Below are 24,307 nucleotides of genomic sequence, written 5' to 3'. Positions count from 1 at the left end.
CGGACCTGCCATCGTCAGGCACTGGATGGAGTTTTGAAGGAGAATGAGCAGGGGGCTTGTGGGGGCCTCAGTCCAGGGGAAAGTGCCAGGGGACTGGGGCTTAGGGACCAGCTGTGGAATTTGGGGCTGAGGCTCAGTCTGAGTCCGGATTTGGGATTTGAGGACTGGATTCAGGAACTGAGGTGAGAGTGGAGTCCAGGACCTAATTCCAGGATTTGCAGCTGGGGTCAGGTGAGGAATTTGAGCTGAGGTCCAAGCCAGATTCAGGGTTGGGTTTTGGAACTGGGACAGGAATTAGATTTGGAAATGAGGCTAGGGATTGAGATTATATTTCAGGACTCAGGGTTGGGGCTAAGATGTGGGGTAAGATCTGGGGTTGGAGCTACGAGTTCTAGTTAGGGTTTGAAACTGCAGCTGGGGCTGAATCTAAGATGGGGTTGGAGTTGGGGGAACGGGCAGGGCCCAGGCACGGGGGGTAGAGACATTTCTCCTGCGGCCCAGGTCCAGGAATTCTGCTGGAGCCCAGCAGCAGCTGACAGAGCCCCTCCCTTCCCAGGAATGCCTCCCCGGAGAAGGAGTGCCACGTCAGCCAATCAGCTCAAGCCCCGACTAGGAAACACCTGTTGTTGATTCCCCCGCCCCCCCCCCCCCCCCCACCGGCTCACCAGGGTGCAGGTTAGGCAGGTGAAGCACCTCCCCGGAAACGGAGCTGGAGCGCTCCACCTGCCGGGCTCGGATTGGATCCAGCACTCCCAGGCTTCTCGTGAGTGTCCCTGGGCCCCCCTAACCCCCCTCCCCCCCACCGCCTCCATCTTCTCCCACTGGCTCATCACCTTTGAGCCTCCACCTCACCCCCAGCCTGGCCCCGCGGTCCTAGCGCACCTGTGCAAGCACTTTCAGACCAGTGAAGTCACCGCCCCAGGGAATGTCGCACGGACACCAGCGCCCCTCCCACGGCCCCTTCTCCATCTCCCTTAGGGGCATTTGCACCTGCCCCTCCTACCGGTTGCCGAGTGGCCCTGCAGAGGGGTTGTGCAGGACTGATGCCTCACCTGGGGTGCAACCCACGTACAGCCTCGCAGCCACATTCCGGAAGTGACCCAGCGCCTGGGTCCTAAGTCTATAGCAGGAGTCCCATCCTGAATTGGAGAGAACGAATGTTGTGTTTTTTTTATTCAAAAAGCACGCTCTGGGCATCTGTGGGGGCCCCAGAATTCCCACTGACATTCTGAAATGGAGATATCAAATGACTCGCCCTGGCCCCTCAAGATAAATGTTTTGTCCTCGATTTTAAGATAAGGAGCCTGGGGCTTTAAGAGGTGAAGGCAAGGGAGCTTCCCTGACCCTCCCCCCAAACCCTTCTCCTGGTGAATCCACACCCAGCATTTATGGCCTGAATCTGCGGTAACTGAAGCTCCTTGAGGGCAGGGACCCTGGCTGCTTAGTTTGCCCAGTCCTGCTGCCTGGCGCCTTCAGGACATGTTAAATGAGTAAATGAGTAACCACTCTGAGGACCCTCACCAAGGTCCCGTGGTGTAAGGACTGCAGCTGGGGTTCAGGTCCAGAGCCCTTCTTTCCCTTTGCACAACTTTAGAAAAATCTTGGAGGAGGAGGACGGGGTGGGGGTAGGGAGGGTGGGAGGGTGAAGAGCTAGGGGACAGAAGACCTGTGAAGAGTGGGGTGTTGAAGAGTCGGAAAGCAGTGGGGATGAGGCAGGGAATGGGATGGAGAAATGTGGAGAGGCGGCCCCCCTGGGACGTGCATAAGTGAGGAACAAGCATGAGAGGAGGAGCAGGTTTGGGTAAGATGACGAGCTTGGGTTGGACCTGTTGCATCAGAGGTGACTATGGGACATCAAGGTGACAGATGGCTTATGGGTCTGGAGCCCGGGAGGGAGATTGGGATTTGAGGGGCACGGGTGACTCGGGAACCTGCGGCCATGGCTGTGAGATTGGATGGGATGTTAGGGGAAGGCGGGTGTTAGGGATTAGATCCTAACCTGCAGAGAAGGAACCACAGCCCCAAGAGAGAATATTCAGGGTCAGGCTGCTGGTTCCTGAAGGGTTAAGTCACCCCCCTCCCTCGCCATCACCCTCCCCCCAGGAGCCAGTGGTGACAGCTGAAGCCATGTGAGTTGGATCCTGAATGAGGCTTTATCTCTGGCTCTTCGTCATCGGCCACCGTCCACCATCCACCATGGCACCAGCTCCCTCGGCCAGCCGGGATGGGACAGGCAACTGAGAAAGCCAGAGAGGTCAGCTGGGGAAGGGGGATCCCTGGAGGGGTGGGGGTGCTTTATAGGGGGAAACTCTCCTGGGGTCACTGGGGAGGCATCCCAAGCAGCAGTGCTGGGGAGGGGGCTTTCCTGGGGGGTGTTCCAGGGGACATGGGAGGATTTCCAGGGATGATCCCCACAGCCCCCAGGAGAGACCATGGGGGGCAGGCGGGCTGGGGAGGTAACAACAGTGATTCTCCCTCACAGATGATGGTGCCTTTGCCCTGGACTGTGAGAGGAATAGGACTTCGGGCTTCCAGCTGCCAAGCAGGTGGTGGGGGCTCCAGGCCATGATCTGCACCCTCTAACCCTGGTGCTGCGCTCTGCCCTGACTTCCACCAGACCAGGCCATGTCGGAAGGAGAGGCTTCTGCCCCGAGGGGCCGGGCGCTGCCCCCAGACGTGCTGGCAGAGCAGGTGGAGTTGTGGTGGTCCCAGGAGCCGCGGCGGTCGGCACTCTGCTTTGCCATGGCGGTGGGCCTCGTGGCTGGCTGCGGGGCAGGCGGCGTGGCACTGCTCGCCTCCACCAGCAGTCGCTCGGGCGAGTGGCGGCTGGCAGTGGGCACTGTGCTCTGCCTGCTGGCGCTGTTAGTTCTGGTTAAGCAGCTGATGAGCTCAGCCGTGCAGGACATGAACTGCGTACGCCAGCCCCAACACGTGGCCCTGCTGCGCAGCGGCGGCGGTGCCGACGCCCTCGTGGTGCTGCTCAGTGGCCTGGTGCTGCTGGTCACCGGCCTGACGCTGGCCGGGCTGGCCGCCGCCCCAGCCCCTGCCCGGCCACTGGCCGTCATGCTGTCCGTGGGCATCGCCCTGGCTGCCTCCGGCTCACTCCTGCTACTGGGCTTGCTGCTGTATCAGGTGGGCGTGAGTGGACACTGCCCTCCCCTGCGCGCAGCTGCCCCCTCCATGCACAGTGACCACAGTGGCAGCGGCAGCATCTTCAGCATCTCAGGACGGCTCTCTGCTGGCCAGCGTCATGAGACCACTTCCAGCATCGCCAGCCTCATCTGACCAAGCCGGAGCCCTTGCCACAGCTGCCTCAGCCTCATGGACCGGTGCTGGCGTGTGAGTGTGTGTGCTTGTGTGACTGTGTGCGTGCACCTCCCCAGGACTGTCCGGCCCTTCTACGGGAAGGTGAGTGTGTGTCTTCTTGGAACTGGGTGTTGTGTCCATGGAACCGTCAGAGGCTGCCTGTCTGCACTGGGGTCTCTAGGCAGAGAAGTATCTGGGGCCCCTGGAGATTCTGGGCTCGCTCCTATTCCCAATGCCCCTCCCAGCCAATCCTGCCCTCTCGCGCTCGTCAGGGACTTCCCCGGGAGTGACTGCTGCCCACCCCGGAGACCGCACCAGCAAGTCTTCGTTGAGGAGAATCACTGCTGGCGGAGTGGGCTCCGGGGCGTGACAGGCCTGCGTTGGAATCCCCCTCGACCACTTCCCAGCTGGGCAACTTGGGCAAGTGACTCGGCTTCTCTGAGCCTCAGTTTTTGAGAGTCATGGTTGTGGTCATGAATTCTGAGGATCGAGTATGGAAGGACGGGGTACCTTACAGATGTGCATTAAAAGTGGTGGCTGCTGTTCCTGTCACTGTCTTTACATCCCAGCTCACCTAGAGACCTTCCTTCCCCTCTCACACCCACCCCATCCGAGTGAACACTCGTGCCTGTTCCGTGCCCAAAGCGCCTGCAGGAGTCCTCAGTAAGGCCTGTGGTTCCTCCTCTCAGCTGCTGTGAAGCCGAGGGGAGAGGGGGCTGAGGGGTGCTCAGCTTCGGGAAGATGGTGGGTTTCTGGCCCCAGAGAGGGCAGGGGGTTCCTTGCCATTAGCTCACATGCTGGTTCGTGATGAAGCCTCGGGTATTGGGGTTTTGTCAGCTGGTGACTCAGGAGGCTGCAGCTCCCTGCCCGCCTCTGCAACCGGAACATCCCGGTCCTGGTCCGTGTCCTCGCTGCACGGGCTGGCCTGACTCCGGGTTCCGGGGCACAGGAGGGCTGTGTGAAACCCGCTTGGGTGCTAAGAGTCACTTCCTGCTTGAGGTCCACCCTGGAAGGGATCTCCCGTCTCTGGTGTGGTCATCAATCTCCACTCCCTGGGTGCCCAGGGCAAAGTTTCACCAGAAGAGCGTTTCATCACTTCCTGCTTCACAAGGTGCAGGTTACAGGCAGCACCTCAGCCAACAGAGAGGTCGGGACCAGACGTGTTCAATGTAGACCTATAAGGGCTCCCACAAGAGAACATTGCTTCCAGCTGCCGAGATCAAGGCAGTCTCCTGGAGACAACGCCGAGCTGCTGGATGAGGGCAAGGGTGTTGCCAAGCCAGGCAGAGAGCCACCGGAGCAGAAGGAATAGGGCAGTGATGGTGAACCTATGACACGCGTCTCAGAGGTGACACGCGAACTCATTTTTTTGGTTGAGTTTTCTTTGTTAAATGGCATTTAAATATATAAAATAAATATCAAAAATATAAGTCTTTGTTTTACTATGGTTGCAAATATCAAAAAATTTCTATACGTGACACGGCACCGGAGTTAAGTTAGGGTTTTTCAAAATGCTGACACGCTGAGCTCAAAAGGTTCGCCATCACTGGAATAGGGCGTGTCCGGGAGCAGCAGATATTTCAAAGGCACCTCGGACCCTCCAGATATTCAACTTGGAACCCCTCTTCTCGCTCTTAAACTAGCTCCTCCATCTCACCATTCACCTAGCGTCCAGGTTAGAACCCTCAGCCGGGCCCAGACAGCACCCTCGCTCTCCCTCACCCCGTGTCCAGCACACAAGCAGCTCCTGCGGACTTCCTTTGTAGATGTTCTTGTGATAATCAGACCCCCACACTCATCTCCCACAGTCCTCTTCGTCTCGGCCTATTTGTGCAGCAGCCTCTCTACTGTTCTCCCTACTTTTGTTCTTTTCTCCTCTTAAATGCAACTTCCCCTCCCCAACTCCAATATGTACACATGGAGCCCCAGTGACTGTGCTAAAACAAAAATGCAAATTACCTTGAGATCCTCCCATGGACACACCTCTTGCAGGCTAAGGTGCGGACTTTAGCTGATTTGGTCTCTCCCTCCTCGAATCACCCCGTGAGCCAGACACACTAGACTACTGCTGGGCCTCACCGTGTCCTCTCCCTTCTCCCCGCCTCTGTACGTTCTTTCCTTGCCTTCACGTCCTTCTTCAAGACTCACCTCTCTGGGAGTCTTCCCTGACTCTCTCCCCTGAACTAGAGAGTTGCCCCTTTTCTGGCCCAAATGCTCAGTTGTAGACACCAGTCTGCAATTCTTTCTCTGTGCACCCGTCTCCTTAATTGGGTGGTAAACTCCTCCTGGCAGGGTCTTCTCACCTGTGTGTCCCTAGTTCCCAGCACAGGCCTGACACCTAGTAGGTGCTTTGTTGGATGGCAATGTGTGTGCAAGGATCAGGGAGAGACCCACCTAATAATTGGGAAGGGCAGGGAAGTTAGGCTGCTGTCCACTGCTGGCCCTGACTCTCCTGAGGCCCCACACTGCCTGCCCCAGAAATTCTCGCTCTTCCTGGGTTCCCAGGAGGGAGCAAGCATTATCCCAGCTCCTGGGCCATTCGAGGACCACAGGACACCTCTCCATCCTGTAACACGGGGAGGAATCATGTTTCTTTTTGGCTGAGACAGGGTTAGACTCTTCCATAATATTTCTCTTAAGAAACTAAAGGAAAACAGAAAACAGAGGCCCAGAAAATGGGGAGGGGGAGGGTTACATGGCACAGATGTCTGGATGAGCAGCTACTCCAGGCAAGGCCCGTGCCAGGCTCTCCTGGAAAGGAGGCCGCATGAAGAATATAGTTTGTGCCCCCAGATGGCCTACTTCAGACTGCAGTGGGAGTAGACCTCTGCACACCCATCTGGAACACGAGTTGGGAGGGTAAGAGCTGGGTCAAGGCACAGGCAGGGCAGAAATGCTACCGCTTCCTCAATCACTTAAGCCCACCCACAACCTCTCGTCTCCAGCCTGTTTGCTCAAAGCAGGTCACAAAACCCCATCTTGGTCCACATTACAACCAGCTGGTCACCGACCCCTATGCTATCTCTCTAAACTTTAGAGCCTAAAGCTTCCCCTTCCTGCCCTAGCAGGTTTGGTTCAGTGGGTAGAGTGTCAGCCCACAGACGGAAGGGTCCCAGGTACGATGCAGGCTCAATTCCCGGCCCCAGGTTGGGTCAGGTGCTGGAGGCAACTAATGGATGTGTCTCTCTCATATCGATGTTTCTGCCTCTCTCCCTTTCTTCCACTCTCTCTAAAATTCAATGGAAGAATATCCTCGGGTGAGGATTAACACAAAATAAATATAAAGCTGCCCCTTCCTCTCTTACCTCCCCCTCCTGCCCTTATCTCCCTTCTGGTGATGATTCTTCGACCCGTCATTTCACCCACTCCGTGACAGAGTCCTCGGCTCCTTAGCCACCTGCCCCTTTGGTCCCGCTCTCCCAGGAAACCACCTCCATGGACTAATCCACACACTGGCCTTCACTGCACCTGCCGCCCCTCGGGGAGTGGTTATTAGAGAGACCCGCGCAGCCAGGCAGCAGGCGTCACCGTGACTTCTTCATCACCAGTCTCAGCCGGGTCCGCAGTAGCTCATCAGTTAGTTTCCTTCGTCAGCTGCTCCCTCAGTGACCCTCAAGTTACCTCCACTCCCTTCACATCCTAGCGTCACCTAACATCACTCCCTGCAGGTGGCTTGACCTTCCACCTCGAGAGACTGAGTCCTATGGAAGGAAGCCTTCACATCCCTCCCACCAAATCCCTCCTCCTTGCTCCTGTCTGGACAATGACCTTGGCAGCCCAGCTGAGGAATTTGGACTTTGTCCTCAGGACTCTGAGAAACACGGGACAAATTTAATCAGGGGAGTGAGAGTAGGATTTGGGACTCACTGGCTTTTGTGTGGAACTAGGGTGAGCTCTCCAAGAAAAAGAAGAAGAAATGGCCAAACAGCCCCAGAAGTGATGTCTCCGCTGGCCCTAAGGGGTGGGAAGAGTGCCCCAGAAAGAAGAAATAGCAGAAGGGCCTAGGGACAAGGGAACTTGGCTCCTTCAAGGAACTACGAAGGGCCCAGCCGGTGTGGCTCAGTGGTTGAGCATCGAGTTATGAACCAGAAGGTCACTGTTTGATTCCCCATTAAGGCACATGCCCAATTGCAGGCTCGATCCCCAGTAGGGGGCATGTAGGAGGCAGCCAATCAATGATTCTTATCATTGATATTTCTATCTCTCTCCCTCTCCCTTCCTCTCTGAAATCAATAAAAATATTTTTTAAAAAGAGGAACCACTAAGGGTTTGCGTGGCTGAAACATGGAGCAGTAGCTGGGAAGAGGCGAGGAGTGCTTAGGAAGGGCCCTCAGCCAGTCCCAGGCTTCAGCAGCTCCCTAGCGTGTGGCAGTTTCTCAAGGCCAAGAGCAAGCCAGTGAAGGGCTGTCAGCAGAGGAATGGCCTGGTCAGAACGTGTTTTAGGACAATCATCCTGCCTGCAGCACAGAAACTTCATCGAAAGGGGCCAAGATGGAGGCAAGGAAATGGGCTGGTTGATTAATGCCATCGTCCAGATGCAAGATGATGAGGAACAGAATGAAACAGAACAGATTCCTCGGATGTTCAGAGGCTGGACTGACAGGTCCTTGTGACTGACTGGAGGGTGGGAGATGTGATGGGTTAAGGTGGATAGAAAGAGGTTTAAGATACAAGGTAGAGAAGAAGCTGCTCTTAAAGTCCCTGAACAGGAGGCGGGGAGGGGAGGTCCAGGACACAAGGTGGAGGACTGTGCTTACACAGCCATTTTGATGAGAGAGAAGAATGGACACAGGTTACAGTTCTGGGTGTTGTAGCAGGAAATTAAGGGAGGCCTTGACCAATAACTATTGTGTCCGTGAGGCACAGGCCATTTTAAGGAGCTGCTATGGAGAGTGCGAGAGGGATGGGACCAAGAAAACAGGGCAATTGCCGGAAGCTGTGAGAGCCCATGAGAGGCTGGAGGCCCGGTAGAGACCACAGACTGGACAATGGTGGGTCTTACTCCACAGCACACAGGGGCCAGGCACCAGGTCCGAGGTCGAAGTTCACCTGGAGTGTGCAATGCTGAGACAATGGCATGTAAGTGGAGGAGACTGGCAAGAAAGGCTGACATTTTAGACCCTGAAATCTAAGCTGGTATTGAGTGAAAAGACAAGAAGGGGCCAACAGAGACAGAGGACAGTGGTGTGAAGCTAGAGGCTCCCACCGGGTGGCGGGTGAGGTGGAGAGAGAGGACTTGCCACATGTTCCTTCTGAGCTCAAGAGTCAAACCCTAGGTCCTCAGCCATGTCACCTGGATGCCTGGATACTGGAAGAACATGTTCCAGAAATTTCCAAATCTGTTCCAGTCCAGGTGGAGCTTATATCATAACCAAGCACATCCTACATGAGACCTCAGGCCTTCTGGGGTCACTCAGGTCTCCCCAAAGGAGCTTCCTCCAGGCTGCAGGAGACTGACACATGCCCCTCACGCTCAGCACTCTGCACAGGACAGGGGCTGCCTTCCTGACTGTCCTCAGGACCTGAGAGACTCCCCTGGGCATAGCCAGGGAAATCAGCCTCCGGGACTGGAAGGTCCCCCAGGGATGGAACAGACCACTTCTACCCTCTCAGCCTGCTCTCCCAAACCAGGAGCTTGTACCCAGAGACTTCTCAGCCCCACTCACTCAGGGAGCGGGAGGGGTGCCAGCCCTGGCAGGATGAACGCAAGAGGTTCCTTCTCTGGGTCTGTGATCATTACTTCAGACTGAGATAATGGCATTATTGCTGAGCAAAGAAGCAAGTTGCAGTTACGGTGTTTGAGCCTCAACTTCTCAGGGTATAAAATGGGGCTGCCTCCCCAGCAGGACTGTTGTAAGAAGCACTAGGACATCGGTGCTATTGTTGTTATTCTATAGCATCAGAGACTCGAATTCAAGTCCTTTCTGTCCTGACCAGATCTGAGCTGAGTTCTGGGAAACAGGGAAGCTCAAACCCCAGCCCAGAGAGTGAGGACAAAGGGGGCTTGACAAGTTCCTCCCTCAGGATTAAGCCTGGTTGTGGGAGGACCCATTGTGAGGAGTGATTGCCCTGGGGGAGCCCACAGGCAAATGGCTAACACTTGTACAGGCCGGCTCAGTTCCACTTTATTTAAGTAACTCGCTTAATCCTTCTAACCTTGTGTGGCAAGTACTATATGATCCCCATTTTACTGAGAAGAGAGTAGCGCCCTGAGGGAGTAACTTGCCCAAGGTCACACAGCTCATCAAGGGCAGAGCTGGGATTTGAATCCAGGGAGTCTCAGCTCTCAACTCACCCGCTACTCTGCTGGGGCTCCTTAAACTTCACGCCTGTGGCTTATGTGACCCCTGTCTTTGGCCTCCACATATGGACAAGGGATCTGGCTCTGCTTTGGGGACAGCGGAACAAGGCAGCTGGGAGCTGGGTTGTCCTTCACAGTCAGGTCTGGGCTGGGGTTCCCAGGACAGAGTAGGTAGTGGCAGCTGCTGGGGGTGCAGGACAGGGTGCAAGGTCGAGGCAGAGGCAGCTGCGGCCAGGGCCTCAGCTAGAGGAGGACAGATCAGAGTCAGATCTGGCTAAGTCCCAGGCCTCCCAGCACATTCAGCATCCTGGGCTCCTGCGCCTGTGGGCCCAGGTCACGTGCCCTATTTGTGCCTGGGGCCAGGCATGTGCAGCACAATGGCAATGATTCCTCAGAGGAATCCAGCAAGGCCACTCAGGACAAGGTCCAAGGTACTCATGACCCCACGGTCCTGCTCAGCCAGGCTTGCAGAGAGCAAGCCCTCCCTGCTGACCCTGACTGGGGGCAGGGCTCAGGAAACGCAATTGCTCTTCTGCGATCGGGCCCATACCTTCTCCTGGATCCCTCAGACATCTTGACTCAGGTCCCAAAGAATATATGAAAACAGGGCCAGCTGAGCTGCTTTCTGGCCCAGAACTGCAGCAGGACAGCTCCTTCAGGTGGGCCTGCGGGAGCATTAGGTCAGGGGACAGACCCACTGTGTTCGCAGCTGCTCTCACCTCAGAGCTCTCCCCTCAGAGCTAGGACATGCTCTTGGCCCTTAGTTCTGCTGCTCAGGGTCCTTCTCCAGGTCTCAGGCTGGGGCAGTTCGACTATCTCTGGACTCAGGAAAAATTGCTGGAGTTGGGGCTGTGTGTGCTGGGCTTCCCTCCTCCCTGGGCTCCTCTCTCTTGATGACAAGTCCTTGGATATCAGTGTTTCCCTACTCAGTTCTCAGTGCCTCTCAACTCCACTTCCAAAACCTAAACCACTCCCAGGGTGTCAATGACAATCAGGCTGACTATTCCCAAGCCCATGTCTGCTGACAGGTGCCCCGGGGCACCTTTCCCTGGAAATCTACATCCGGCACTGAATCCACATTCCCAAGAAACCTGTTCCTCCATCAAGCCCGAAACCAGGGCAGCTCCCTGGACTCCGTCCACCCCCACATCCAGTAGCCAAACAGTGCTGTCAGCCCTGCCCGCTTCAACGTGTGGAATCTGTTCCCTACACATTAGTCTCATCTTAGTCACCTCTTTCCTGGTTTCTGTCCTCCAACCCATCGCTTAGCAGCATCCATAATGCCTTTTCTGTCATGATTACAGCATTCCCTTGCCCAAAAAGTTCACAGATGAGCCTAGGTTGCTCTCAAATTGAAGAGCAAGCTCTCTATCTTGGCACCAAGGCACTAGCTCAGTGATGGCGAACCTATGACACGCGTCTCAGAGGTGACACGCGAACTCATTTTTTTGGTTGAGTTTTCTTTGTTAAATGGCATTTGAATATATAAAATAAATATCAAAAATATAAATCTTTGTTTTACTATGGTTGCAAATATCAAAAAATTTCTATATGTGACACGGCACCAGAGTTAAGTTAGGGTTTTTCAAAATGCTGACATGCCGAGCTCAAAAGGTTCGCCATCACTGCACTAGCTGATCTGGTCCACACTTCAGCTTCATCACTGCCATGGGCACCCCTCTAACCCTATGCTCCAGCTCCAGCCCTCCTCAACCTCCTGCCTTTTTCTCAAGCACCTCCCTACATTAGTCATCCCTCCCTTTCCTCTTCTGCTGGCTCTTTCTGCAGGTTAACGTGGCATCCAGGTGGACACAGTGTGGGGTGGCTGCCTGGCTCATGACTTCCCCTTGTCTGGGAATGACCTGGAACAAACAGGTGGGCTCCCCAAATCACATATATGCTACAGGAGCCTGCTCTCACTGGTCACAGCTGTGGTGGACACTGGACCCAACCTGGGCCAATCAGATTCTCTCACCTGAGTTCTTGAGACTCAGAACTGAGAGTGTAGGAGTCCCAGGCTTGGAGTCTCATCAATGCCCATAAATGACAAAGCACTAGAGGTACCACGCCTGACCTCAGGCTGCTGGGACCACCTGCTTCCTGTCCTCCTGAGTCAGCTGTCCCTTTAATTCTATGCAAAAGCCAGGATTCCTTTCCATTGCTTGCAAAAGAAGCAAAGAACCAAGGAAGCTTAACTGTCTCCCTTGCCCCAATATTCCACCAGCAGCTGTGACCCTAATCTTTTCCTGTCAAGTTCTTAATCAAGTTTTTCACAATCAACTGCACTCCCTTATCCTTCACCTACTTACTCCTGAGCCCACAGTAATTCAATAAATTTTACAAGTATTTATTTAGCATCTGCCTTGTGCAAGACTCTGAGGACACAAATGAGACATAGCCTGTGGCCTCAGGGAGCTCACAGTCTAGCTGTAAGGACAGGCAGAGTAAAAAATAAGTGCAAACTGCAATGAAGATTAAGGTAAAATGTGGCCAGGGTGCTGGGAGAGAAGCTCACAGGGTTTTGAGAGGGAGGGGCTCACCGGAGGCTGGGCATGTCGGAGCAGCATCCTCCAGCTCCGTGACAAAGAACACTTTTATGCACAAGTTCCAGTTCAGGAAAATAAAAATGAGCAACTTTTAATTTTTATTTGAAATAAAAATAGATTTATTAGTACCTGTGAAAAACAGAATATATTATAACTATTTAGATCACCCACTGCATTGATAGGAAAAAATTTCAATAAGAAACTTGGCACACTGGTTTTCATCTGCTAAAATGTTACCAACTGGTAGATAATAACTAGTTAAGCAGGGAGAATGCAAATCAAGAGGCTGACAGAGGCCTCGTTTCCGTAGTCAGGTCCTTGGTAGGCTTTATCCTGAGAATAGCAGGGAGCCATTGAGAGTTATTGAGCAAGAGAGGGGCATTGTCACTTTGGTGGCTAGTGTCAGGGATGGGAAAATTGCTCAATCCCTGGTCAGCCCTTAAATCCTAGCCACCTCCATCCCTGAGTTCATTGTAGTATTTACAATTCTTAAGCTGTCAGGCAAAGGGTGTGCAAAGGTCGTGGCTCAGAGGGAGAAATGGTGCCTGCTACCTTCTGTCCCCAGCTCGCTGGCCCCAGGCTGAATGTAATTGTCCTCAATGAAACCATCATCATCCTCATCTTCACCAACCTCCGGACAGATCACCTTCCTTGTCCCGGGCAGTGGGCGATGCTGATAGCTGAGGCGGTATTTGCGGCAGAGGTGGCATTTGGCAGCAAGTGCAATGAGGAGAGAGAGGACCACAGCTCCCAGCACAACCCCCACCAGCACAGGCCATGCCCGGGCCCCAGAGCCTGGCCCAGGGGTCATGGCTGATAGTGTGGGGAGCTCCGAGGGTCCCACAATGGCTGCAGAGAAAGGAACAGCATTATGAATGGGCTCCAGGTAAGCTCCCTGGGGAAACCGAGAGGAGGAGGGCAGGGTCCTTCCCCCAACCCCAGCATCTAAGGGGAAACCACCCCCCTCTTCAGCTTCCCTCACTGCTACTCACTTTGGTTTGTGTCACTCATGGAGTAGCTGGAAGACACCGTGAGCCTTGGCTTGGCCAGAAGAGCCCTGGCTCCAAGCAGATCCCAGGTGATAGGCAGCCCTGGGGCACAGATCCTGAAACATACACACATGTGTGGCTGTCAGGGGTGGCCACAGGGCACACGTAGCAGGCCATACTCACAGACGTGTTAGGGTGCTACACAAACGCTGGGGACTGGACAACTAACCATAAACAGTTGTTCACAGGAGAGAAACAAGCTGAGAAATTGGCTCTTTGGAAGGAAATATTGCAGGGTCCAGCTCTGGAAGTGGCTGGAAACATAAATCAATGCTGGAACCTACACTGAGCAGACTGTATGATCCAGGTACCATGCTCACAGCAATCTGTAATGTCGGTGTAAACATTATTCTCTTTATAGATGAGGACTCTGAGGCCCAGAAGGGTCAACTAATTCAGCCAAAGTTCCAGCCCAGGGCCCAGTTTGCTATATTGCATGGTAAGCTGAGGATGGGAGGTGGGGGCAGAGGCAGTCCTGCTCCCAGGGGTTGGACAACAGCAATTGCTTGGAGTTAACAAGCCAAAGTGGAAACCACACGTGGAAGACAGTGCCAATCCTCACCCAGGGCAGGGGGTCTCAGCACAGCCAGGGAAGACTTGGCCCCTCTGCTCCTGAGTCAGGAGCCCCTCTTAACCCACCTTTACCCTCAGCCCTTCAGGCACATCTGTCTATTCACCTGAGCCCTCAGAGGGAGGCGGTAATCAGGAAGTAGCCAAATATAGACCAACTGAATCAGGAAATCATCTGGATGAGAACCGCTAGGGCTGGAGAGGATCTAGAGAAGAAGCACCTGAATTAAGGGAGTATTTGGAGAAGATCATCTAGAGACCAGTGGTTCTCAACCTTGGCTGCACATTAGAATCACCTGGGAATCTTTTTAAAATCCTGATTTCTGGGCCTCATTCTCCAGAAATTCTGTTTCTTTGTTACTAATGTTGTGGCCCCACCCCATAACAAAGAAACAGCATTTTTAAAGATTCCCAGGTGATTCTAATGTGCATCCAAGGTTGAGAACCACTGGACTAGACTCAGAAATGCCTGGAGGAGCACCTGAATCAGAAAGGGGGGGGGGGGGGGGGGGCAACACCTGAATCTATTCTAGGGAGTATCTAGAGCAGCGGTTCTCAACCTGTGGGTCACAACCCCTTTGGGGGTCGAACGACCTTTTCACAGGGGTCGCCTAAGACCATCAGAAAAATCATATATAATTACATATTGTTTTTGTGACTAATCACTATGCTTTAATTATGTTCAATTTGTAACAATGAAAATACATCCTGCATATCAGATATTTACATTATGATTCATAACAGTAGCAAAATTACAGTTATGGAGTAGCAACGAAAATAATTTTATGGTTGGGGGTCACCACACCATGAGGAAGTGTATTAAAGGGTCGTGGCACTAGGAAGGTTGAGAACAGCTGATCTAGAGGAAGAGCACCTAGGTTAGGGAAGTACCCTACCCGTTGGAGGACCAGCTAGGGCTAGAGATTATCTGCAGGTGGAGTACCTAAATCAGATACTCCCGGGGAGGAGTATCCAACCTAAGAAAGTACCTAGGAGATAAGCACCTAGTTTAGGGGAGTACTCCCCCATAGTCTTTTACACCAATACTTTAATGAGACCTTCCCTCCTCACCACCAACTTGTCACCAAGTCCATCAGTTCTTCTAAATATCTCTGGAATGACTATTCCCTTCCTTTGCACCCCACTGCCACTTCCCCAGTCCGAGCTGCCTTCATCTTGTACCTTTACTCTAACAATAACCTCCCAACTGGTCTCGCCCCATCTCTAGTCCAATCCCCAGAGCCATGGGCCTAAAGCCCAAATCTGACCCCCTCACACCCCTGTTTAAAAATCCAAGAGCTCACCACACCCAGTGCTGCATGCCAATTCCTCAGCCACACAATCCAGCACAAGGCCCTCAGGCCAAACTCTTCTTCCTCTTCCCACAGTTCCCTCTCCCCACACAGACACCTCCCACCTCAGCCACCGCCTCCCTTCTCAGTTTTTTTGAGTCCACCATCTCGAATGCTAAGTCAGGCCACGCCAGTTGGTGAGGCTGTCCCAGGCCCCTCTGCATGACCCCTTTCAATGGCCTAAACCATAAACTACCAGTCAGAACTGGCCAGTTACTAGATGGGCAGCTCCCTGAGGGCAAAGACTGGGATGATTGACCTGTGCCCTAGGACTGTCAGAGAGCTTGGCACCTGGCTGCTCAGTGCCAGTTTGTGAGTTGAGTGAGGGACAGAGCTGAGAGTGAACATGGGAGTGGGGGTGAGGGGTGGGACAGGAGAAACTAGAAAGGACCGGTAAATGAGTAACATTCCGCGGGTGCCTACTGTGGCCCCCACACGGTGCACTGGGTCCTCAAAAAACAAGATTTTGTTTAATTGAAATGAATTGAATTCAATTTGACCTTTCTTTTACTCCTATTCCTTTCCTCCTGCCCTGTCCCTGTGGTTTCTTCCCAAGGACATTTCCCCACACCCACAGGCGGTCACCCCACCCCCTCAAGTCACATTTCTTCCACTAACAAACACACCCCTCCTCTGATCTTCAGACATACACACCCACCCTGATCTGTAGCTCCTTTCCTGCTCCCAGGAGCCCTCAGGGACTTGTGGGTTCCTCCTCCCAGCCCCCCAATTCTTCCCCTCTGCTACCCACCTGTAGGAACTGTGCACAGTCCGTGGAGGAAGCTTCCGGCTGGGGCCGGCAGACAGTGGGCGGGGCTTGACTCACCTGGGGACGCCCCTGGTGGGGCTGAAGCTGCAGGTGAGGGCGGAGGGCTGGGCAGCAGGCAACGCCCACAACCGGGAGGACTAACTAGTCTTCCCAAGCTTTTGCGGAGAACCTTATGGCACTGGCCTCACCCCCACCCCCACTACTGGGGAGAGGCGGGTGGGCTGGTGCAGTTGGGATCCTGAGAGGAAGGGGTGGTCCTATGGGCCCTAGAAGGGGCGGGCACTTCAGCAGGCTGCTGCTCAGGCTGGCGGCCCAGATGAGCAATGACTTTACCGTGACAGGTACAAAGTCCGGAGTTGAAGAGGGAGCTTTGCAGACCTGTGAAGGCGGTGGGCCGGAACCGGGAGGCAGGGAGGATGGGGGAGGGGGAGGGGAGGAGGGGGCGGGGAGGTTGGGCATTCTTCCCAGGCAAAGCCAGAGAGGCCAAGGACACACTTAAAATTGCCTGCAAGTGTGTGTGTGTGTGTGTGTGTGTGTGTGTGTGTGTGTGTAGAGCGGATGTGAAGGTCAATGGGGAGTGTTGTGAGTTCAAAGGTCTTTTGGGGATGGTATATGTATCTTTGGGGGGGGGGGGGTATGGTGTGTATGTGTGTCCAGCCTTCATCTGGATCTCAAGGATCCTGTGACCCCACAAAGCTAGCTCTGAATCTCCCTTTTGTTCTACTCCTTGTCCTTGAAGATACGGTCACCTTCCCGGAGCCCTCAGTCTACCCCGGCAAGCTTGCTCCCTCCGGGTGGAGATGCCCAGCATACTGTCTCATCATTCTCTCTCCTGCATGCCCTGCGCACCCTTTATCACAGCATTTCTCTGTTTATCCTGTAATGATTTTGATAGGGGCAGAAATAGAATATTGGAGACCAGCTATAATGGTAAGAAATATTAACCATGCTCTGTTAACTGTGATTGTTTTGTTCTGGTTAAAGAAGGCGCATTCTAACCTGGCTGGGCGTTGCACGTGGGACCTGGGAGCTCACCTGGAAATGCAGCCCATGGCCCACCCTCCCCATCTGTACCCTTTTGCCTACTTCCCCACGTCATCTTTGTCCTTCTACCCAATATAAGCAGCTGGCTATGCTGGGGGGCAGAGCAGATTTTTGTGGACGACCTGCTGCTCTCCCATGCTGCCGGCATTATTGGATTAAACGCTCATATGATTCAACCTTGTCTCTGCTTAATTGACTCAAGTAGTGACAGGCAGCACGGACCCATTGATTGTCCGGTTATAATTTCCTGGGCTGCCTCCCCCATTAACCCAGATGCTCTCTAGGGTGGAACCAAGTGTTAACAGTCTCTAGCTTGCCGGCACCTGGCACAGGGCAGGCTTTCAGTGACTATGTAAGGGAGGAAGGACTGCATGAGCTAAGCCATGCGGGCACAGGATTCACAGGGTCCCTCAGGCCACAACCCGGACAAGGACTGTGCCCAGGGGTTGCAAGTGGGGCAAGCCAGAACTGTGGCTACAAAGTGGAGGACCTTGCAGGACCTTGGATTTTTTTAACATGGAATCTGAACTCTTCCAATGGCTCCTTCCTAGGTCTCCCACCCCATCTGGTGCTTGCCTTTCATACTCTCTCCTCCAGCCACACCACACTGTTCTCCACTCCTGGAACCCATGCTCTCATCTCCCAGGCTCTGGAATGCCCGTTCCCGGGGCCCTGATTTCCCCTATCCCTCACCTTCAGCCCTTCCCCCAACTTGTCCATCATCTCTCAGGCTGATTTTCTCCCAGATCTACTCATCACTCAGACCCTAGTTTAGGTGCCTCTTTATATAGATGGCCTTCCCTTACTCTCCCTAGTCTGGGTTCCTCCTCCCGCCCTCAGTGCTCCCCCCCCCCCCCCCAAGACCTGGCACTTCTCTCCCTTTGCCCTGACCACCCCCTGACCACCACTATTGTGATTTTCTCTTTATTTGGCAGGGCCTCTTATGAGTGTGGAAACTCTGGGGTTGGGTCTGCATCTGTCTCATTCCCCTTCAAGTCCCCAACATCTGCCTTCTCTCTCTATGGATTTGCCTGCTCTGGATATTTCCTACAAATGAAATCATACCTGTGCCAGCTTTTTACTGATCTATTTCATTTAATCCTCATAACTACACTATTAGATATTAATTAGCCTGATAATAGGTGAAAAAACACAGCCATAAGAAGGGAATTAGCAAGACGTTCCACAAAATAAAGCAAGGAAAGGTCTGCACATCCGTCAGTCAGTCATTTGTTTAATGAGTACGTATTGATCACCCATCACAGAGCCACAGCCAGCCCATAGACACGCATTAGAATATAGCAGAGGATGACCTGTTGGGTCCCCCACAGCATGGAGAGCAGAGAGCAGGCTGGATATCAGCACCACTAGCCCCTCAGCCAGAACTCGGTGCAGTGAACAACCTTTACCACCTTCCATGGCGGCCCTGACAACCTTGTAGTAGGCACTGTGCTAGATGCTGGGGACAAAGTTCCCGCCACCATACAGCTTTCATTCTGCCGGGGAAGACAGACAATACACAAGAAATAGATAAGATCATTTCAGATCAGTGTGAGGGCTATGAAAAAAATACAATAGCTTCAGGTGATAGAGAGCTGTGGAGGGGGCTGTTACTTTCCATTAGTCAGAAAAAGGAGGGACTCACTGAAGGGGGGATGGTTGAGCTGAGATCTGAATAATAGGGAAACAGCAACCATGCTCATCTAGGGGAAGAGCATTCCAGGAAGAGGAAACAGCCCTGACAAAGACTGACAGGCAGGAGCAGGGCTGGCTTGTTCAAGTAACGTCAGGAGCCCAGCTGGATGGAGCACAGTAAGTGGGGAGACATGGGAGGAGTTGCCCTGGGGGGCTGTCAGCTCATGTGGGGCCTCATCAGGTCCTTCCCTCCATGAGATGGGAAACCACTGATGATCTAAGCAGAGGACTGTGGGAATATCCTCCGGCTTCTGTGTAAAGAATGGATTAGATGAGCCAGGGTAGAAGCAGGGAGGCCAGTTAGGAAGCTGTTGCTATCATCCAGGAGAGAGGGGCTGTGGCCTCAGGGTGCTCAGGTAGAAATGGGGAGAAGTGCTCAGGTCCTAGATATATTTTGAAGGTGAAGCTTATGTGATTTGCTGACTGGATGCCAGGTTTGAGAAAAAGAAAGGGACCGCGAAGAACTCCAAAGTTTTGTCCTGAGCAGCTAGTCGGATAGAGATGTCCTTCACTCAAGTGGAAAGACTCCAGAAAGGAGAGGTTGGGAGGGCAACCAGGACCTCAGTTTGGGACATGTTAGATGTGAGATGCCTGTGAGATATCCAGGTAGCATCCTAAGTAGGCAGTAGCATAAATTTGGCCAGAATGCAGGGGGAGATAAAGGCTAGATATAAAAAATTTGGGCAGCAGCAAAATGTGGATGATTTTTAAAGCCAGTTATCTAGGTGTCAAGAGAGAAGAAGGCTGAGGGCTGACTTCTAGAGCACAGCGGGATGGGGAGAGGGGCTGAGGAGCAGCAGGAAAGGAGACTGAGGCATGGCCGGCAGCATGGTGGGAGGCAGACATGTGAGAGAGTGTCCTGGAGACCAGAGAAGAAAGTATTTCAAGGGCAAGAGCTTGGCAGTTACGTCAAATGCTGGTGATAAGTCAACTGAGATACAGATTGAGATCTGACCTTAAAATTGGCCAGGTAGAGGTCACTGGTGACTTTGGTCAGAGCAGTTTCACTAGTGTTGGGGACGAATGCCTGACTGGAGCAATGCACCAAGTATGGGAGCAGAGGAAGTGGTGACCACTTCTTCAAAGAATTTTGCTATAAAAGGATCAGAGAAGTCCTGGCTGGGTAGCTCAGTATCAGAACAACACCAAGGTTGCAGCTTTAATGCCTAGTCAGGGCACATACAAGAATCAACCAATGAATGCATATATAAGTAGAACAACAAATCGATGTTTCTCTCTCTCTTTCTCCTCTCTCTCTCTCTCTCTCTCTCTCTCTCAAATAAATAAATTTTTAAAGGAGCAGAGAAGTGGTGCTGTTACTAGAGGCGGGGGTGCAATCATGGAGGATATTTTTTTAGGCTAGGAGCTGTTACACCATGTGTGTAGGCTGGCCAGAATAATCCAGGAGAGAGAGGAAATTGACGATGCAGAAGGATGAGAGAGAAGGGTGTGAAGTCCTGAAGGCATCAAGGGGGATGGGGTCAAGTGCTCTGGTGGAGGGTTGACCTTGGGCAGAAGCAGGGAGAGTCCCTCTGAGGAAGGCTGAGCATACAGGTGAAATGATGGGAGCCTTGGGAAGTTTTCTTCCCAGGGCTTCTGTTTTTCCAGAGAAACAGGAAGCAATGTCATCAGCTGAGAGTACAGTGGTTCTGGGGTTCAAATGGAAAGAGAAGGTGTGAATTGGTCATCCAGAGCCTGCCAGCATGTGATAGGCTCACTAGGTAGTACCTTGGGGTGAGCGGTCAGTTAGGGTGATTAAGTGTCTTTGTTTTCTAGCCACTCCAAGTACAGGTGGGGAGAAAATGGAGAGAGGGTGGGGATTTGTAGGCAAGCAAGTGGTTGCCATGATGGCCCATGAAATCTGGGCCCAGTAAAGAGGGAAGTGAGGACAGGGTGGGGAGGTGTGAGGAACCCTGAAAAAGTGGTAGGATCAATGGACTTTAGGAGAAATTGCTGGTGGAATAGAGAGAGGAAGTTGAAAAAGTAAGAAGTGATGAGGAGATGGCGGCATAAGGAAATGGAGGTTTCCAGGAGATGCAATTCTTGATAAAGACAAGCCCAGGGATATGAACCATGGAGTGGTTCTGAGGTGGAGCCTACAGACCTATGGGGGTCTTCCTGTTATCTGAAGCGTGTGATTAACTCAACCTTCTGCATCAGAGGTCTCATGATAACATGTTAATGGCTCTACTGAAAAATGGCAGAGTCAGTATTCGAACCCAGGTCTTCTGACTCTAGGTCCAGCATCTTTCCAGTTATATATCCCAACTACATCCCTCTGCTCTGTTAAACTAAAAATGTTTAACTTGCCCTAACTGGTTTGGCTCAGTGGATAGAGCGTCGGCCTGCGGACTGAAGGGTCCCAGGTTCGATTCCGGTCAAGGGCATGTACCTGGGTTGCGGGCACATCCCCAGTAGGAGATGTGCAGGAGGCAGCTGATCGATGTTTCTCTCTCATCGATGTTTCTAACTCTCTATCTCTCTCCCTTCCTCTCTGTAAAAAATCAATAAAATATATTTAAAAAAAAAAATGTTTAACTTCCACGGCTGAAAGTCTTTTGTAAGAAAAGTTTTCCCGAGCCAAAATTGCTAGTCCAAGATGGATCTTAGGCATGGAGTCTAAACCACTGACAGCATGGCTGCATAGAAAAGACAGCACGTCCGTCCCCCATCCCAGAGTTGTGAAGCCTTTTATACAACAAGTGGGTGGAAGGGAGAAGACAGGTGTACCTGTCTGAAAGAAGTTACCTGAGCTATAGGCGAAGGGCTGGGGGCAGGTAAAGAGGGCCAGCTTCGGGACAGCTGAGTCCTCGTAAAGAAATGTCCACGCCTCTAGGTTAGCTGGGGCAGCAGTCTGGAAAGCCCTTTTGTAAACAAGCGGGCAGGGGTGAAGGGCTCGGAAGGGGGGATGCACGCCTGGAGTGAGATGGGGCCTAACTAAAATAATCTTGGGAAATAGCCACCTGGAAATTAATCCAAAATTCCAACAGGCAACACAGGAATGCGAGAAGTCTTTCGTTAGCTGGTCTGCAGCCATTAATAGTTTAATAATAGTTCCTTCTCTTTCTCTCGGTCTCTGGCCACTGTGAATTATTTTAGAACATCTCAGAATTTCTTTCTTAGCCCCCATGAGTAAGATTTGCCATCAAGGTGTTCGATTCCTCACAATCATTTGGAGTGACAGAAAGCTACCTCTGCCTTTCAAAGATTTGATTATATTTCTCAAAGGAAATGAATGGTGAGCAAGAAAAAGAAGGGGGTGTCTGGGTTCCCCACCTCGCACGCACTTCCTCCTCTATCTGACCCAACCCCTCCCTGCTGCGGACCGGACCGGGGTCTTCGCCTTAGGGATATTGTCGTTCCCTTTTGAGAAGCTGATGGGACCAGGGAAATGCACATGTACATCCAGTCACAAATATGCTCACAGGCCTGGCATGTAGTAGGTGCCCAATAAAAACTTGTCTGCTGAATGGTTAGATTTCCAGGGGGCTCACTTGCTCCCTCCAGGTTAAGAACTGGTGTTAACCCTTTGCACTCTGAGTGCAGGAACCTCTCTTCTATTGTGAACAGGTGCTCCTTTGACTAGATAGAGGACCCCTTCTTCTTTGCAACCTCTGAAGGGACCTGAGGGTTTCCATTTCCAGCCACTCCCAGCCTCCTGGCTGTAGAGTCAGCACCTCCCTAGGACACCCAGCAGTTCAGCCCCTCCCTCCCCGGAGGCTGGCCTTTCCCCACTGCTGCTCTGCCACTGATGATGTGGAGTCCCCAGCATTCAGCGGGGACTGGGCTTGAAGCTTGATGAAAACATGCGGCCCACAACGAATATTTTTGCAGCCCAGCCAATATAGCCGTATGTAAGAAACGTTTTAATAAAAATTCCGTAACTTAATTTTTACAATATCCTGTTATACATAATTATTCATAACGAACTACAACGTTCGCTAATGACTGATGACTATAATCACGTTGCATTCATTTCCCTTACGCACCTTATGCGCAGGCACACCATTTCTCTACGCTAATACTAGCAGCGAATATTTTAGCAGCCAATTGCCACGTCATTAGTCTTGGACTGACTTGTTTGGTATGTGCAACAGGAAATATTTCGCTTTTGGAAAACAAGAAAAATAGGTTTATTTGCATTACGCTTATTAATTTGTGCAGTTGTTCAGTGTCTGGTAAGTTAATGTTCAAGAAAAAATATTAATTTTTATTAAAATGTTCTATTATTTTATGTTAATGATTACTCATTTATTTCAGCCCTTTGTATTCAGCCCGTCTCTCGAAGTAAACCTACGTTTCTATGAAAATTGAAGCTTTTGGTTTTTTGCGGCCCACATAAACTTAAACCTTGTTTATTTGGCCCGTGTTAGCCTTTTTTTTTGTTGTTTTAATATTTTTTATTGATTTCAGAGAGGGAGAGAGACATAGAAACATCAATAATGAGAGAATCATTGATCAGTTGCCTCCTGCACGCTCCCCTACTGGGGATCAAGCCCGCAACCTGGGCATGTGCCCTTGCCTGGGATCCAACCTGGGACCCTTCAGTGGGCAGGCCGACACTACCCACTGAGCCAAACCGGCTAGGGCCCGTGTTAGCCTTTGTGTTTGACATGCTTGCGCTAAGGTAAGCTCAAAGGTTATATCCCCAGAGGAGTTTCCCAGACCCAGGCCTGAGACTAAGGAAATGCCTTGATATTGCAGCTTCTAGGGTTTGCTCACTTCCTCAAGGTGGACGAGTCTGTCAGGTATTCCATGAAGCCCTGAGGGAGAGCTCACCAAGCCTCTTACATCCCCAAACACACCACCCTGAAACTGCAGTATAATTACCTCAAATGGTTACCACATCAGATCCAGCATCCAGGTTCACGGGACAACTTCGTCCCAAGCCACCAGCTCCATCTTGCCACCTTGGATATGTAATTAGACATCAGACGCACCCAGTGTAATGAGGCAGCAGTCTGTGCCCCCTCCTTGTTCAGTTATCTCTGGGGTAACTGGGTCTAGGAGAACAGAGCTCAGCAGACCTGGCAGGGAACAACCACACCCTCACCAGAGGGATGTCATGCCAGGCAAATGGCCAGAGATGGCTGACAGCGCATCCCCGTCATGGTGCCCCCTCCCCGACCTGCCTCCCCACACAATAGGAATAGTCATCTCTCCCACATTCCTGCTTCCTTATGGGAATCGGAAACGTCCTTGCCCACCTGAAATCCCTAGAGTTTGGGGCGGTTCCTCTGGTGGCAGGCACTACGTGAGCCTGGAGGGAGGCATGTCTCTCTCCATGGGGCCCAGAAGCCCACTCCCTCATCTGGTTGCACCAGCACCCCTTCATCAGGATGGAGGCAAGAATGGAAATGGCAAAACCCTAATATGCCTTCAAGCAGAAAGGGTGGGAGTTGGGTCGAATGAGTCATGAGGTTTATTGTGCTGTCGCTATTGCTAGCTTTTATCCTCAAACAACATTTAAAGTGAGATTGGCCAACCGGGAAGCAATCCTGTGATTCACCCAGGCGGTGGATGCTGCGGGGAATGTGTGGCTGTGGCCTGGGGTGGCAGCTTTCTCTCATAAAATGTGCTTTGTATTCTAAGTAGGCTTGCTGTGGTTTGAAGCAGAAAAACAATGAGTCATTTGTGTCGTAGGCTATTGATTCTAGGATTTCAGAGTGATCTGG

General features: G+C 52.3%; 2 protein-coding genes across 6 annotated transcripts; one reads left to right on the top strand and one right to left on the bottom strand.

Moving 5' to 3' along the window:
* Positions 1-660: 660 nt before the first annotated feature.
* Positions 661-3,849, top strand: TMEM125 (transmembrane protein 125). The gene is made up of 3 exons (XM_070403277.1): positions 661-763; positions 2,104-2,254; positions 2,483-3,849. Exon 3 carries the CDS (start codon positions 2,626-2,628, stop codon positions 3,283-3,285), a length of 660 nt encoding a protein of 219 aa, XP_070259378.1. The 5' UTR covers positions 661-763; positions 2,104-2,254; positions 2,483-2,625; the 3' UTR covers positions 3,286-3,849.
* Positions 3,850-12,226: 8,377 nt separating this feature from the next.
* On the bottom strand, positions 12,227-16,161 carry CUNH1orf210 (chromosome unknown C1orf210 homolog). Of its 5 annotated transcripts, none has more exons than XM_070403272.1 (4): positions 15,876-15,962; positions 13,880-13,978; positions 13,146-13,258; positions 12,227-13,002 (listed from the first exon to the last, which is right to left on the bottom strand). In XM_070403272.1, the coding sequence occupies exons 3-4, from the start codon at positions 13,162-13,164 to the stop codon at positions 12,680-12,682; spliced, it is 342 nt and encodes a 113-aa protein (XP_070259373.1). In that variant the 5' UTR covers positions 13,165-13,258; positions 13,880-13,978; positions 15,876-15,962; the 3' UTR covers positions 12,227-12,679. The 5 variants fall into 5 exon arrangements, with proteins under 5 accessions (XP_070259373.1, XP_070259375.1, XP_070259377.1 ...); XM_070403274.1 differs by lacking the exon at positions 15,876-15,962 and adding an exon at positions 15,077-15,172; XM_070403276.1 differs by lacking the exon at positions 13,880-13,978 and having other exon boundaries at positions 15,951-16,161.
* Positions 16,162-24,307: the final 8,146 nt, after the last annotated feature.

This window comes from Myotis yumanensis, unplaced genomic scaffold, assembly GCF_028538775.1.
Source record: "Myotis yumanensis isolate MYYU_CA2020_CCGP unplaced genomic scaffold, mMyoYum1.0.hap1 SCAF_2, whole genome shotgun sequence".
Classification (NCBI taxonomy): domain Eukaryota; kingdom Metazoa; phylum Chordata; class Mammalia; order Chiroptera; family Vespertilionidae; genus Myotis; species Myotis yumanensis.
The sequence above is the reverse complement of the archived record's forward strand: the minus strand, read 5'-3'. Positions and strand labels throughout refer to the sequence as shown.